The sequence below is a fragment of the Eublepharis macularius genome, chromosome 6 (genome assembly GCF_028583425.1).
Source record: "Eublepharis macularius isolate TG4126 chromosome 6, MPM_Emac_v1.0, whole genome shotgun sequence".
NCBI lineage: Eukaryota > Metazoa > Chordata > Lepidosauria > Squamata > Eublepharidae > Eublepharis > Eublepharis macularius.
In genome coordinates this window covers 81,455,645-81,472,673 of record NC_072795.1, presented here as the reverse complement: position 1 = coordinate 81,472,673, position 17,029 = coordinate 81,455,645, and the positions used below count along the sequence as shown (strand labels likewise).

General features: G+C 40.2%; 1 protein-coding gene across 1 annotated transcript in view; it reads right to left on the bottom strand.

Moving 5' to 3' along the window:
- Nucleotides 1-745: 745 nt before the first annotated feature.
- Nucleotides 746-17,029, bottom strand: part of KCNK18 (potassium two pore domain channel subfamily K member 18) — a 35,661-nt gene continuing 19,377 nt past the window's right edge. Inside the window, exons 2-4 of the mRNA XM_054983920.1 lie at nt 11,540-11,662; nt 10,399-10,542; nt 746-1,548 (exon numbers count right to left, since the gene is read on the bottom strand). Of these exons, the coding sequence (XP_054839895.1) occupies nt 746-1,548; nt 10,399-10,542; nt 11,540-11,662 (1,070 nt within the window). The remainder of the gene's footprint in view (nt 1,549-10,398; nt 10,543-11,539; nt 11,663-17,029) is intronic.

Here is a 17,029-nt window from a genome sequence, read left to right as displayed (position 1 = left end):
GGTACATGAACTGACATCTTCCTGCATGCACTAAGATAATTATATAATAGACGAAGATAATTACATAATAGAACAGCAGAGTTCACAGAGTTTCGGGAACAGTGTTGTTGTTCTTGATTTTATTTCAATCTGCTGGCATCTACGAACAGTTATATGTTCTTGACCCTCCAGTAGTGTTTTCTTCCCAAGCTCAGTTTCCTACACTGTGCTATTCCTGAAGGTCTATACTTATCAAGGAAGCAAGCAAACCCAGTCACAGTCTCTCTGACCAATCTAACAACTGATCTGCGTAAGAGTATGAAGAGTGATTTTTTTTGCTAACATCTTAATGCTTAATGTCCTAGTTTGACCATTTGTAACTTTCAACAAGAAGCTGCCGCTGGTCAATTATATTGGCTAAGACTTGTCATTACAAGTGAGAAGAAAGCTAAATGGTGGATATGTCCACATAAACATAATAGTTGGTGTTAAAACAGTCAGAAATACCATAACAATGATTAGAGTCCCAAAGAACAGTTTTATGCTATCTTATTTCTTAACGGGGGGGAGGGGGGACTGGCTAGTTTATTTGGTCTCTGCATAGTCATTCTGATAGTTTACAAAAGATCCCCACTGAAGAAATCTACCTCATCCTGTAAAGTTTTTCCTTTGACAGAAAATCTTGATTTCTGCTTGATACAGCTGATCCTGAACATGGCTTGGAAGCTGATGTTATCACCTGCCCCTGTGGTAAGGTGGATTTTCTTTATACCATTTTGTATACAACCTTTTTCTGTCCAAAAAAGAAGAACATCTTTTTGTACAGACTAATGAGCCTGTCTTGTCCCAGCTTAAAAGCAATTATGACTATTTCAATGCCGATCACAATGTACAGCGAGAGAAACAAGAAGAAGTTGGGATGCTGGAGTGCGATATCACCAAATCCGATGGTTGTTAAAGTGATAAAGCAGAAGTAAAAAGCATCTTGAAAATCTAATTTGTTTTCCCAGTGTGGAAGAATAGCAGCTGCACAGGAAATATATGCAAAGACAATGAGAGTCATCAGTGGAAAGGGCACATCCAGCTTTTCGACTTCTTTCCCAATGTTGTCAATATTGTCAATCATCTCATCCATCATCTTTCCTGTATCTAGTTGAGGACATGAACTCCATCGTTCAATCGGTTTAGGTGGGACAAGAAACTGATTTTCTCTAGCAATGAGTCTTTCAAATATTTCAGCATTCCGATAATGCCCAGGCTTACTTTTCAAAGAAGATTGGCTTCTTAACACTTGTGTAATGTTTAAAGGTTCATGAAGCACTATTTTGCTTTGCCTTAGTGATGATGCTGGTTTTGATTCTTTGCTTTTTTTACAGAAGGATAGAGGACTCCGTTTGGTCACTATTTTTGACTGTAGTTGTCTAACTTTATTGTAAGATGCAGATAATACAGCTGCCAGAATGTCACCCACATCAGTAAGAACCAAGAACATTAGAGGTATGCCAAATAAAGCATACAGCATACACAGGTATTTCCCAAGTCTTGTCACAGGGTATGTGTGACCATAACCTGTAATCAAACAAAACCAGAGAAATACAAGTTGAGTTTCATTTGAATTATATTTGTCTTCCACAGCATTCCATTGAAAGCAAAGCTGTTGAAATATATGCAAAAGTCCTTGCCTTAAACCTATCTTGTTGCTATTGTCATGCAGCAAAGTCTAAGCCAGGGATAGTAAACCTTTTGTCTGAGTTCCAAAAAGAAATGCAGCCTGTGAAGATGCTGGCATGCCAGCAAACAAAAGGAAAGAGGGACTTGGCCAAACATAGCATACAGATCTACTTTTTCTTTTGTTGCATGAGTAAGGGGCTACAGTAAGACTGCTTTAGAAATAACAGTATGAAAAATCAGTGGTTTCTCTTTCAACACTTAGGAATGTGATTGCAATGGAGGAAAACAATACCTGTCAGATGCCTGGTCCTAAAAGGTGCTTTGTGAGTATGGGTCTAGCGGGACATGAATTGTCCAATGGAACTCGTTTACACTCAAGACTTTCATTCTCAGAACTAATACACTCCAAATTGTAATTGTAAACAATTATTGCTAAACAGGAGGAGAAGTCTCTTTGGAATCCTGCTGGTTTCCAGCCAGACTTCCCCTTTTTCCTCCCAACCATGACCTGAGCCTGTCACAGCTCAACTACACCCTTCCTTTTTGTTGGAGAAAGGAAGATGTGCTGCTAAATAGTCTGATGAGTTTTCATCAGGCATGTATCCTGAAGGTTGCCTACTTCTATCCGAAATAGATATCTCTTCATTGTGTACTATCAGGTAAGTTAGTCAAATTTAATAAGGCATTCAACTTGCTTATCAAATGCACCATTGTACTGATCTCATTTTCAGTGAAAGTATTCTTTTTGAAAATATTAGCTATGTTTGAAATTTTCCTTATTTCCTCTTATATGTAAACTAGCACCAGAGCCCTTTGTGTCTTAATACAATGGGCTCTAGCAGGCGGCACCCTGCCCACAGATCAGCTAGGCAGAGGGAAGGTGGTGGTTTGCCCACCTTCTCTCATCCAGCTGAGGTGGGCTCGGTGGCACCCCTTTACTCACGGATCAGCTGGGCAGAGGGAAGGTGGCCACCTTCTCAGGGCTGGTGCCACCATTGAGGCGGTGAGGCGGGCATCACGGGGTGCCGAAGAGGGTGCCGGAGGGAGTGCTGAGGGTGGAGGCGTGCACCACGGAGCTGGCGTGCCTGGCCTGCAGCTGCTGCAGCTGGCCAGCCTCATGCTGCCACCGCCACCACACCCCCCCAGCCGGGCGCAGCAGCCACGGGCCAGGCACAGCAGGCATCTGGGGTGGCGTGCAGAGTGTGGGCAGCCTCCGCATGCCATCCCAGCCACCTGCCGGCCAATGGGGCCGGCTTTGCTGCATGATGACATCATCACGTGGTGACATCATCACGCAGTCTGGGGGCGCACACGTGCACTATGTGCGCATGCACATTGGGGCAGCTGTGGATGCCAGAAACCCTGGCGCCACCCCTGCGCCTTCTCTCTGCCCAGCTGAAGCGGGCTTCGCAGCGCCCCTTGCCAGCCTCAGGGAGCACCGGTGAGCACTGCCAGGGGGGTCCACACCAGGGCTCTGGTGGGCTCCTGTACCCGGCAGTGGCCCATTCCAGCTCTGTTAGAGCCGTATCAGGCTGCTGCAGGAGCAGAGCACCACTGGAGCAGAGCATCACAGAGGGCCAGGCAGTCCTGTGCCACAGTGGGCTGCCAGCCAAGCCGCCAGGCTGCCCCATGCCTCAGCAGGCCGTGGTTCAGCTGGGCAAGGTGAAAGCCTTCTCCATGCCCTCACCCACCTTCTCTTTGCCCAGCTGGGAGGCCCTGAGGCAGCAGGAAGGCCCAGCGTTATGGCGCTGGGCCTTCCTGCAGCCACATGGTGGGGAGGCAAACAGTTTTGCCCCCACTCACTTCTTATCCTCGTGTTCTGTGCATGCACGGGGATAAGAAATGATTCGTCGGCAGCGTGGTTTTATTTTAGTATAGAAAAATATGACATTCCTACAATATCCAAAAATGAATGCAATGCAATACCTTTTATTAGGTAATACCTAATAAAAAGTATTGTATTGCATCTGTTAGGACCAATGAAATCAACACAGGACTGCGTGCAAGCTTTCAGGTTTTCTAGACTTCTTGTTCAGGATGGATGTTAATAACGGGGGGTGGGGGAACAGATATCTCTGTTTATGGTCTGGATCCTGTGTGATGTCAGCCAGTATCCTCTCTAAAATGTTGAGCAGATAAGCAGATTAAAATTGGTGTTAGTGTCAGGTTGTATCCTTGGTCTTCTGGGAAGGAGTAAGAGTGGAGCTGGAGCACTATTTTGTGCCATTTTCGTTGGTCCTAACAAAAAAAAAATATTACATGGCTTTTTGTTATGTTTTGGGATTTTCCTTTGGACCAATATGACCACCCACAACTTTCTTATTCTTCTAATATACGACTCTGGAATTGATTGCTCCACTATCAGCTAAACCATAGTTAATTCCCTAACTGATTTTGATTTTTAAGTACCAGTGGGTGATTTTAGGTCTAGTTGGAGACCACAGCATACTTTCCCTGTTAGGATGGTTAAACAAATGACACATCGCTTACCTATCTAACAGCAATTCAGTTAATCACATTGTCTGCCCATCACACAATGATTGGTTACTTCTTCCTCAAATGCAACTTGTTACATTAGAAAATTGGTTAGCGGAAACAGTCTGACTCTACAGTATATACCAAGTATGTGAGGACAAGAGTTCGAAGCCAGATTTGTCATAAGGCATGTCAGTCAGTTGATCAAGCAAAGTGGGGTGTCCAGCCATTGTGCATTGTTTCCTCTACCTTAAAGGACACGGGCATTCTTGGTATGAAGTCTTTCTACAGTCTTTAGATTCCATCCTCAAGCTTGCCTCCAACTTGGTGTGTGGCTCTTAAGCTCCTAATTCCCTCCCTTGCTCTTCTTTTCACACCTGGAAGAAGAGCCCAATAATGCAGACCTCAGAGGGGAAATTAAATTCCTATAATTGAAATGCATGGAATGATTTCTGCTTTCTTTTACTGTCTTAATCATAGGTATCCAAAAGCTTATCCCAGACTCTGTGTCCTTAGCAATGAAATCCACCCAAATACTAGCAATTCTGCCCAAGGTTACAGGTGGCAACAAAATAGGACATGCTGTCTTTTCCTCATCCAAACACTTTGGGTCCTTTTAAGAACAGACCTATTTTGCATTGCCCTGCATTGTAGCATTCCACTGTCTTGCCTTGACTGCTCGAGTCAGTTGGAGCTATTTGCCTCATGACACCTTTTTCAATATGGATTGCTGTGGTTTAGATTGTATAGAGGCATTAGAAGATGGAAAGAAAAATGATAACTGCCTTTGGATTAATGGTTGGTTATGTTGTTCTGGTTCCTTCCCTCTTAATTAAAGCAAGGCAAGGCACAGGAACTGGCAGGGTTTAATTCTTCTTGCCCACTTCATTTTGGTTTAAAAATAGAACTGCACTCCCATTTAGATGTGAATGGGCAAACAAAGATATATTATTATAGATTATTTATTATGTAGGAGGAGCCCTGTGGCACAGAGTGGTAAGCTGCAGTACTGCAGCCCAAGTTCTGCTCACAACCTGAGTTCGATCCTGGCGGAAGCTGGGTTTAGGTAGCTGGCTCAAGGTTGACTCAGCCTTCCATCCTTCTGAGGTTGGTAAAATGAGTACCCAGTTTCCTGGGGGTAAAGTGTAGATGACTGGGGAAGGCAATGGCAAACCAGTCCATAACAAAAAGTCTGCCAAGAAAACATTGTGATGTGACGTCCCCCCAGGGGTCGGTAATGACTTGGTGCTTGCACAGGGGACTACCTTTACCTACCTTTACCTTTATTTATTATATACACTACCTATATTATTTGGCTTTCAAAAAATTCCCTGTGCCTGTTCAGCAAGCTAGAATTTTAATTGCCTATACAACTGGGACACTTTCTGCTCTCTGTCTGAAATTTGGCAGGAAGAATCCCTCCCCCTCTCTGTGTTACAGTCCCAGAAAATATTATTCCAAATAGATATAAAACAAAAGTTTCAGCCAGAAATTCAAGGGAAATCAAGAGAAATAAATAACAAATAGAATAAAGAAAATGAACAAAAATGTTTAACACCAGTCAAATCAAAAACAATTGGGGAGTGCATAGCCCTACAAAAACATCTCAAACACAAAAAGATCCAGGAGTAAATGCAAAAATTCAGAAGAACAAGGTATGCCAAAAGGTAGAAAAGGGGGAAAGAGTGCAGTCCTGAGCAAATGTATGCAACACTGGTCAGCATTGTACTCTTAGACTATTCTGACTGCTGAACTGGATGGAGTTGGATCTGAAAGCAATATTTATGTTCTCATGAAACTTAGGCCAGATTTTAAGTCTCCCTCTTTGCCCTCCAGATTTTATACATCCCAATAATGCAAAATCAGGATAATTTTTCAAACTATTTGAGTTCTAAATTTACTACAATGCTCATTTTAGTTTACAAGTTCTTCTAGTAGCATTTTCCATTCATTTGTGATCTCTAAAGAAACTTAGGCTGTAATTTTACAAAATGTAGGCTAGAATCTATATTTTGCAGAACCAATGCAAAAGGACTGGATGCAATTACAGAAATCAGAACTTTCTCTCTTGATTTGTCCAATGTTTGCTGTTCTAATGTGTAACTGTAATACTGCCACCTGGCTTCAGGCTGTTTGCCAACCAACAGATATTCTGCTCTTTGGATTATTTATATTTTCCACATAATGTTTAATTTGTAATTTGATGAACAATGGGTTCAAATCACCCTGAAATACCTCACATCTAATTTCAGATGTATGAGCTGGGATGGTTCCTCAGTGCTGAAGATAAGGCACTCTGCATATGCACAAAGGCACACTGTTTATTATTACTTCATGTCCCAGAACAGATATCTGGAATTGCAAACTGGCTGTGCACCCAAAGTAAATAGATCCTAGTTCAAATTTAGCTTTGCTTCCATTCTTCTACTGCCAAAAGAGTGAATGTCTAGCAATGAAAAAGGATGCTGTGATAGTTATTTAGTGGGTGGGGTCCCTGCTTGAAATGGGTGACTCATACTACAGTCCTATACACAGTTACCTTGGAGTAAGTCCTATTGAACTCAGTGGAATTTGCTTCTTAACAGATCTGCTTAGCCTACTTCCCAAAGAAGCAGTCCTAAACAAGTCTACTTGGAAGGAAATCCCATTTTTCCAATAGGGCTTATTCTCAGGAAAGTGTTTTTAGGATTGCAGACCAAGAAGAGAAAGTCTGTTGGAGGACATTTAATGCATGCTCAATGCTCAATGCACACATAGCAGAACACTTGTAGTTCCTGGGTTGGAGCCACCAACTTTGTGCCAATACAGTTCTGTATTCCTGGCTGCCCATTGTCAAATAGAATCAGAAGTCAGACATTGACTTGGACGTCAAAGGCTGAACATTCAAGCTCCTGAAGTGCTTATACACTGATTCCATACATTGAGTAGCTAGATGTAGATATGCAATTATGTACACACATTCAGCAGTGGCTCATTGAGTCAGTTTTCTGACTGCAACTGTAAATAATCAGGAGTGAAGATTACTGTTGGGAGGTGGTATTGGAGACAGCACCATACAAATGTACAGTTTGCTAACTGGACAGCAACCTCAAGTGCAGGCTGCTGGTGTCAGTGTGAACTACTAACTAATAGCGACCGAACACTGACTGGGACACCTGCTTTTTAAGCCACCTCCCAGTGGATTTTTTTAGTAAGGCTAAGTTTTCTCCTCAACACTCACAGGAGTGGCAGGTAATTGCAGCCAGAGAACCACGTCACCAGCCACTGCTGCCCACAGTGATGTTTAGAACAGAACCTTTGGCTGAACTTATTTTCAAAATACTACCTCTTTACAATAAAGAAAGATTTGGATGCAGGAATTTCTTTTAAATCACTTTGGGAGAAATTATAAATTGGCCAGTTAAGGAATCCAAATGGAATAAAACATTCTTAGCAGGTATAGCAAAACATATGTGTATTAATGAAAATGACATCATTATAAAATGTTACATTGCTGCTATTTGACTCCTAATAAGCAGAATAGAATATATCATCATATTGATTGCTGGAGATAGAATATGTGGTCTGCAGATTTTTTAACACGCATTTTATTGTCCAAAGAATCACAATCAAGATCAATAGAATGGCTAACAATAATTTACCATTAACTCCAAATGCTCTGTTACAGATTTCTGAACAACTTCATATTAAATCTACATTACCCTTAAATACCAGATTTATTGACTGCTGCAGAAATGATAACTGAGAAAAATTGGCATGATCTCCAAATGCAATGATGAATGATGAATTGGCAAGGTGGAAAATAAGAAAGCTACACTTACATTCAGTGCAATTGTGAAATTCAAGATGGTAGACAAAATGTAGGGGGGAAACCTACAAACTTTTTCTTGGCTTTTGGGAATGAACAAATGGCACTGATCTTCATATTACAATTTTCTATCAATAATTTGTTTTATATTGTTTCATTTCAAGTATTTGTGTATTGAGTATAATTTTGTGATTTACTAGATGCCTTTCTCATTCACTAGATTGTACATTTTTATATACTTCCTAATAAAAAGGTATGAGGCAACATGGCATCTGTCAGCCACAAACATTCCAGACTGGGCAAGTCATAAGCTAGAATCAATGTTCTGCACAGCCCATTCTTCCCATGACATGTTCTGTGCTGGAGAGAAACTCCAAATGTTCATCATCCTTTGTCCATTGCTGCTATAGCAGCATTTGGAGAGAGAACTGAAGGAACAAAATACTCTCCTGCCAGCATTATGACATCAGAATCCTGGGAATGGAAGATCATTGATTACTTACTAGTTGCCAACAGACTGAAGTGTCCCCACATGCCATGTTTAGAGATAAACTGAACTTACTCCAACCTAGAATGAAAACTTAAGGTACAATGAAAAGTAATGCATGTGCAGACAATCTAATTCTGGGGCAAATACAGCAAAAATCTATATAGTGCACATAGTAAAGCACAAAGAGGCAAAGGAGCTCTATTTGTTTTGTATCAAAAATATAATTCATGCATGATATAATAACCTTGTCAGCCTGATTTGCTTTAAATTATTTTTCAAGATGCATAAACTAGGGATCCCTGTGCAGTACTGAAATGGCAGTACTGCAGCCCAAGCTCTGCTCATGACCGGAGTTCAATCCTGGCAGAAGCTAAGTGCAGATAGCCGGCTCAAGTTTGACTCAGCCTTCCATCCTTCCGAGGTCGGTAAAATGAGTACCCAGTTTCCTGGGGGTAAAGTGTAGATGACTGGGGAAGGCAGGGGCAAACCACCCCATAAAAAAGTCTGCCAAGAAAACATCGTGATGTGACGTCCCCCTATGGGTCAGTAATGACTTGGTGCTTGCACAGGGGACTACCTTTACCTTTTTAAAGCTAGAGTTAATAACCTTGTTCCTACATATATGGGCATCATTTGATCTCTCATTGTTTGTTCACACATCAAGTGTCTCTCTTGGAGATTCTTGCTCATTAAAACATAAAACAAATGTATATAATTGTATTATATACAATTTTGTGTATAATATAACTAGTATACATAAAAGATTCTCACCTTAAACCTATGCTTGTATGCAGGGCTTTTTTTCTGGGAAAAGAGGTGGTGGAACTCAGTGATGGAACTCAGGACCGCACAATGATATCACTTTGGGTCAGCTGGAACAAGGGGGGAGTTTACATCACCCTTGGCGAAAATGGTCAGATGGCTGATGGCCCCACCCCCTGATCTCCAGACAGAGGGGAGTTTAGATTGCCCTCCGCGCCACTGCGCAGAGGGCAATCTAAACTCCCTTCTGTCTGGAGATCAGGGGGCAGGGCCACCAGCCATCTGACCATTTTCAAGAGGTTCTGGAACTCTGTTCCACTGCATTCCAGCTGAAAAAAAGCCCTGCTTGTATGTAACCAGGAAGTATGTGATGCGAAAGAGTATCTGATACCATTAGAAGCTGCTTCAAGTCAGAGTACACAATACTGAACTTGAAGGACTAACATTTTGTCTTATTTATAGTCTGCCTTTCTCAATAAGACTCAAGACGGATTACATAGTATAAGTCAGTATGATCATCAGTTGGGCCATTCAATAAACAATACAATAGGGCAAGGATAAATTTGGAAATAAGTAGAAATCCAATACACAGATGGAAAATGCCTAAGTATAATGCAGCTTCATAAATTCATAAAACACAAACTCAGACACAGTGGCATGACGGCACTGAATGTGAAATAATACAATTGTCAACCCCTCTCAGCAACTTACTTTTTCAGATTTAGATGCCAATATTGGTCTTGTGAGTGTGTGTGAGAGGGGGGGGAAGGGAGGGAGTGAGAGGCTGGGGGCGGGGGAGAGAGAGCTATAAAGATCAGAGGATCATGGCGGCATCATGAGTAATCCCAGTTGCTTTAGCCCATGTTAGTTTGTAGAAGTTTCATACCCATGAATAGTGTTCTCTGAGAAGTCTGAATTAACCTGCATTATGATTCATCATTCAGAAGTAAACTCTACTGAGTTCGATGTGATTTCCTCCATCATAAGTATACATAGAAATACAGCATTGCAGCCAGATCCTATATATATTTACACAGAAGTAAACCTTGTTAAGTTTAGCCTGAGATTCTTAAATCCATACTAATATGTGAATAACTTGGAGGTTTTAGTGATAGATGCTAGTCTTTAAAGTTCCTCTGTATTTTTAAGATTCTAATGAGATCAAGCACCTGAGCAAATCTAGCATGAAATACCTTGTAAAAATCATACTTACCAACTGTTGTAAATACTGTACAGCAGAAAAACAGTGAACCTAAGAAGGTCCATTTCTCTTTGGGGTCGATAAACCATTCTAATTTAATTTCACGGATCAGCTCTTGTGCATTTTTCTTAAACATCTCCTTTGAGGTCTCATTTTCTGTTCATAAGAAAGTAAAATGTGATAGTAATTTAACTATTTGCCTTAGTATTATTCCATATTTCTTTTACCACAGATTTCACTAGAACTCTCTCAGGTTAAGGCAACTGAAAATATGTACTTTATTTTACTTAATTTTTTTAATAAAAAAATCACACTTGGAAACATCTTCTAATCCTTAATTTCAAGGGGAAACAAGATGCTAGAAAGTCTGGCTGTAATCATCGGTGATGAGGCATCCCTCCTCCCTAACCCCTGTTAATGTGGAGATTCTGTGCAGTAATTGAGAGAATTGTATTCTGTTCAGGTCCAGAGACCCCCTTCTTCTATACATATGTAGTAAGATTGATCCCTAGCATTAGAGATAGATACTGAGCACTGAAACATTTTAACATATACCTCCTTTCTGAAACACTGCATGAAAACATTTTGGTAGAGCAAACAAAATAAAACACAAAGTAATGTAAAATAAAAGAGAAAAAACAAATAAAAATAAGAGAAGTAAATTAGTTTGTTTAACAACAGGTTTCTGAAGACAGTATCACTCTATTTAAGAAACCATAATTACATTCCTTTCCCGACAGCATTCTAAAATGTCACACTTTGGAATAATCCCATTTTCTCACCCTGTCTACAGCTTTTAGCTTTGCAATGTTACTTTGGGACTGCTGAAGCATTTGATTCATATGCACATACACCCATGGAAAACCCCTTTTAAAGGAAGCCTCAAAATCACGCACTGGCCTGAAACAAAGAGAATCCAGCCACAGATCAGCAATGGTCCAAACTAACATGACAGAAATCAAAAGGTGAGAAGGACTAATGCTCACGTTTCTCTTTTGAAACCAAACAGACATTTTCAGGAACCTAGGTGCAGAGATTCCTCCAAGGATAAGAAAAGGCTTTGGGGTAAAGAAAAGCTAATGCAGAGGGGAGCTGCTAGCTCTTCATGCAGACACTTGGAGGGAAAGTGAAATTAAGATGATGTTACACCTACCTGACAAATTCTTTGCAAGGCTTGCAAGATTCAGCATAAAAGCCTTGTACTCCTCACTTTCATTGCTCTCTCTTTTGCCTTCAACATGAGAAAACATGAGAGCCCCCAGCAATGCATAGATCACTAAGCAGCAGATAAAGCAAGCATGAGGAAAGACGGACCAGAACACCTGGGCACAAGTCCTTTTCTGTTGTTTGGGAGGAGTTGATTTGGACAGCATTATCTCCAAACTTAGATATTAGCAATGCTAGAAAAAACTTTGAAGAGTGAAAAAAAATCCAGTATGGGGGGAAAACACTTCAGCCTGAGAAATATTCTGTTTCAAGCTACAAGAGCTCTTGGTTTTATAACTGGAGTCTTTCTTACAGTCCCCAGTGGAGTCTGGATACAGCTTGCAACTAATTGTGGCTTAAAATATATGCTTGTCCAATGATAATACATTGTGCAGAATATTGATTTCCTCAGTGCTGTAATGCTTGCCGAGGACCAGCTATTGCATGCATCTTCTCGAGTAGTCACTTTGTATTTATAGGAAGGGGCTGTTCTGGTACTGTGTTATAGCTTTCTGTGCCCCACCCTTTGGCAACAGTAGAAACAAATTTTCCAGTAAGAGAAGACAAATTGCAAAGTATAGATAATGGGATTATTTTTCCCCGATAATGGATTTGTATATAATAAGGGACATTCTCCAAGGAGTGAAGTAGTAACTTCTTCAAGCAAGTAACTATTTACCATGCATCTGCTGCCGTGTGGACTAATGGCCGTTCTTTGGGGATTTCAAAACACCTCTCCTCCCCCACCCCCACTTTCCCAGACTTCATTTGGACGTTTGCTTTAAGAACATCCAGTGTGAATTTATGTTGAGTACAAGTAAAGCTCAATAGGGGAGGAATAGCCCCTCTTAACCCAAAGGTATTGTTGTGTGTTGTTTAATCATCTGGAGTGGATTTGGCCTGAGGGGACAGGAGTTGAGGCCTAAGATAAACTTTCTTAGAGCCTGTGGATTTTCTGCTATGGTGGATAGTTTTTAGGAAATAGTTCCCCATGGCTCTCTTCAAGTACTCAACAGAGCCTTGGAGAAATAATCCTACCAGCTGAAGGAAGAGAGAGTGTGTGTAAAAGACAGATTGCTGTGTGTTGGTTGGATCACCTGAGAGCTACAGGATTTGTCTTTCCCTCTCGGGGGAACTGATGTGGGATAGTGGATCTGCTGCCCTGAAGGAATGCTTCCTGGCCTTCATATATGAGCCATTCATCTCTTCGTAAGTAAACAATTATTACAAAAATGCCATTGGTCTGTAGTGCTCTCTCCTCCAAAAGGAACCAACTCAAGTAAGTGGGAGGTATTTAATAATATACAGTGACAGTTTAGGCCAAGCCTGGACCCAGCTCCTAAATCATAGCTTTCTTGTTCCCATAATAAGTCAGTTTTTTTATTCCATTTATTAAATAAGTTGATGAGTTTGTTTAAAATTCAGACTAAATTCTTCACAATCAGATGTGTGTTGTCATTTTCCTCTTCCTCCATTGCTCAACATTCAAGAAAGTGATATGCGATATTAGAATAGTAATTAAAATTATAATTAAACCTAATTTTAATTACTATTCTAATATCAAAAAAGTCATGATTTTTATACTCTGTATTTTAACTATCCTTGTAGTACAGTCTTATATTTGTCTTGATTGTCCCCCTTTCTTTCCCTTTTTTCCTGTACTTTCTTTTTGCTTTAATAAAATTTTAAAAATAATTAAAAAAAGAAAGTGATGTGCGAAGGTTAGCATGTTAGACTGCTCAATCATGACCGTGAGCCACTCTCTTGCATGTGAACCTACCTCTGAGGATTGTTGTGAAAATAAAATAGAGGAAAAGAGAACCATTAATGCAACTCTGAGCTCCTTGGAGGAAGGACAGAATAAAAACAATGTAATAACTAAAGAAGAAAAACTGTTGCAAATAGGTTTCTCCTTAGTGGAAATTATTAATGTGGACATCTTCGTGGTATGTACTTATTTATTTGAAAATACTAATACTTAGCTAAATTTCTAATGTCTGAAGTTTTAAAATTTGACAATATTTGATACACACACCCCAAAGTACCCCCATAAACATAATAAACTAATACACGAAAGAGAATGTGTGGAATTTCTACATGTTGTATAATTCAAAAGACCTCCTTGGAGTCACTGCTCACTTGGACTGTCCTATGGGGCAATCCCCGCTGCCCCTGTTCACACACCCTTCCTCATGTGCATGGAAGAGGTGCAGGCTGACAAGGGCAGCAGCAGGCCTCCACGCCACATCAAGCTCAGTTTCTTCTGTTTTGCACTTGAGAATAAAGGCTCTGTTCCTCCCCTTATATGTGCTATCTTACCATCCCACTGCAGAGGTTTCTTGTTTGCAAGATTGAATATTATACTCACAATGGTTTTACAGTGGAGATTTTTTAATAGGCCCTATTCCGACAGAATTTGACCTGGTGGCCTTAATAGGCCACAAGAATTTGCCCTTGTGATTGATACATCCTTTCATGCCCTGCTTAAATGAAGGTTCTTCAAAAATATAAGGGATTGTTATATTAAGCCCTTAATTAACCACCCGTCCCCCTATACTCCAGAAACCCTGGCTTTTTTGCTTAGCGATAAGCAAATTTACCTTAGCGATTGCAAAATATGTCTCAGCTCTTTTAGCCCTTGTATCCAAAAAAGATAAGGAATAAGTATTCTCCGCTGCTCAAGATTTATGAATCAATGAGCTTCTAAGGGAATAAAAGGAAAAGGAAAGGAAAAGCTCTGTTCCCCTCAAACACGTGGATGGATGTCTCTGTGGCTTCACCCGCTCAGTATATTTCCAAAAGGACATTCCTAAAATGTATTTTGTTTATTAATGTAGATATGAGCAGCTCTGAAAATATACTTTGAAATGGTAAAAATACTGTGGACAAAATCCATTCAATTAATTCTGCAAATGGGTGCAGACTAGAATGTGTTCATTTCTACTTTCCTTGACTCGTACAAGATCAAATTAGAAAGCTCTTTCTTTGAACACTGAAATGTTTTTATGTAATCAATGGTAACTCTCCTTGAACTGGGGAGGGGGGCTCCTACACCAATATTCATTATATTCAGCTACTGTGTTTTGGAGCATCAAATGCTCAGTTTCAAAGTCCATTTAGTCCCACGCATAGCCACTTATTGTCATCTTTCTTTCCAGTCAGCTTCAGACAACATTGAGAAGTCCAACAGGACTGTTCTGGTTATGGATGCTGCGAGCTTCATGGCAAACAGGTTCAGTGGGCAAACATACTGTGCAGCGGCCATGATCATTCATGAGCTGAGCCTCAGATCTTTTTGCCTCAATGTTGTCTGCTTTGAGCAGCTGCAGAACACCTTAACACAATAGTTGTGGTGGACTTCCATATCCTTCTGCCTTGTGAGCTTCTTTTGCATCTGCATAGTAAGTGACATTGGCCGTAGATAGTCGAATTAGGTCATTACATGGGTCTTTTTAGTTCAGTGTATTAATTGAACTAATGATGTTTTAAAATGACATTTAACAGAAAACAATTGAAAATAGAAAATACAGTCCTTGCAGAAAATAGATTACAGCATTTATCATCACTAGTTGAAATCTGTGTGGGATGGGGAAAACTCGGACTCTCATTGGACTGTGGAATGCATGTGTGAAATCCTGCCAAATGCACCTCAAGCAAATTCCAGACTTGAAGGAAGAAGGTTGGGATATGACGAAAATGACAGGAAATCTTTCCAATTGCTGATTAAAATGGATCTTTGCCACAAAGCAGAATAAGTTTTCCCTGGTAGGTCTTCCTTTCCAAAGAGTATCCACCAGTCTTGCTGGCTTGGAGAGGGCTTTCTAGGTTATATTTAAACTGCAGGTCCTCCCAGTGCTAGAACTGTCCTTATAGGAGCTGGGTTGGTCTGCAGTAGAACAGCAGGCTGTGGCAAGATTTTCAGGGTATAAGCTTCAGAGATTCAAAACTCCCTTCTTCAGATATGTTCCAAAGCTTATACCCTGAAAATCTTGTCGGTCTCTAAGCTGCCACTGGACTCACATCCTGCTGCTGATAGGACATGGTGCTTTGCAAATTGCTAGCTGATCTGTGGCTGACTTGTAAGAGACTGGGAGTGATTTACTATTTTTGCTGATATGAAACGTAAGTTATTGAGCAAATGTGAGGGTCATCCTTTCTGTATTATTAGATTATCTCTGAGTATCACAAATTGTTGGTCAAACTGTTTTCTGTGATGTTCTAAAAAGTTCTGTTATGTTCTAAAAAGTATTTTTAGCTACATCATCTAATGTAACATTTCTGATGTTAAGGACCTTCTGCCACTGGAAAGATCTAACTGGTCCAATGTTGAGATTTTTTCCTACTATGGAGAAAAGCATACTACATGGCTGAATAATGCTTTCTTTTTCACACATCCATGCAAAAATTGCCCAAGGTGGTATGAGTATAGGTGTGGAAAGATTACCAGGTGATTTGATTATGAATTATTTGTCTTCATCAGGAAGAGAATCTTCCTACTTTGCACAGTGATATTCTATAAGCTTGCATTTTAAAACAATGACTGAACTTGCTAATTCAAGTAAATCTGAAAGTAAATTAAAATTAACTCATCATTGACAAATGACCTTGAGGTATTGGAAGAACTGATCAACCATCTAACGCTTATGACAAGGTGTGCATATAAACATATGTATGTGTGGTATTTTTGCTGTTCCAATATAGATTTTTCCATAAGATTTGTAACTGTCATACCTTACAAATTCACGGAGGACATCAATATCAAAAGATAAGACTATTAAGAAAGAAAAGTATGTAAGAAGAGTCCTGAATTTCATCTTTCTAGGAGGTCAAGATATACAGTATGTGTTTTCCCTTCCCTCCATTGACAAGTAAGAGAAGGAGTGAAAGAAAAGGGGAAATGATTCTTGCATGACATATTGTGGATCAAATGAGATGCTCCATTATGGTGGAACTACTTCAGGAGTTCCTCTTCCTTTTACATTCATTTCACTGCTATTCCAGACTGAGGGAGAGAATGAAACTTCTAACTGTAACCTTTACCTCTAACATACACTCTACAAGCAATGTTTCAGTGGGATCAGCTGAGAAGATAATTGGCTTCTCCACTGAAGCCCCACTATATGGGCAGTCACTCTTCAGAAGATGGTTCAGAAGCTGCAATTAGCGTAAAATGCACCGTCAAGATTGTTTTTTTTTTTTTGAAAAATTTTTTATTGGGTTAGGATCAAATGTTTACACATTACAGTCAATTTTCCCATTTCCCAATTTCTAACCCCCTCCCTTTCCCCCCCCCCATTTTGTTGACTTCCAACAGTTTTCCAACCCTTTATCCCTTTTCCCTTACTCTTTATATATTCCTCTATCTAACAAATATATATTCTCCCTTTATTCTAAGCAATACTTCTTTAACTATTTTTAATACTCTGTACCCTGTCTA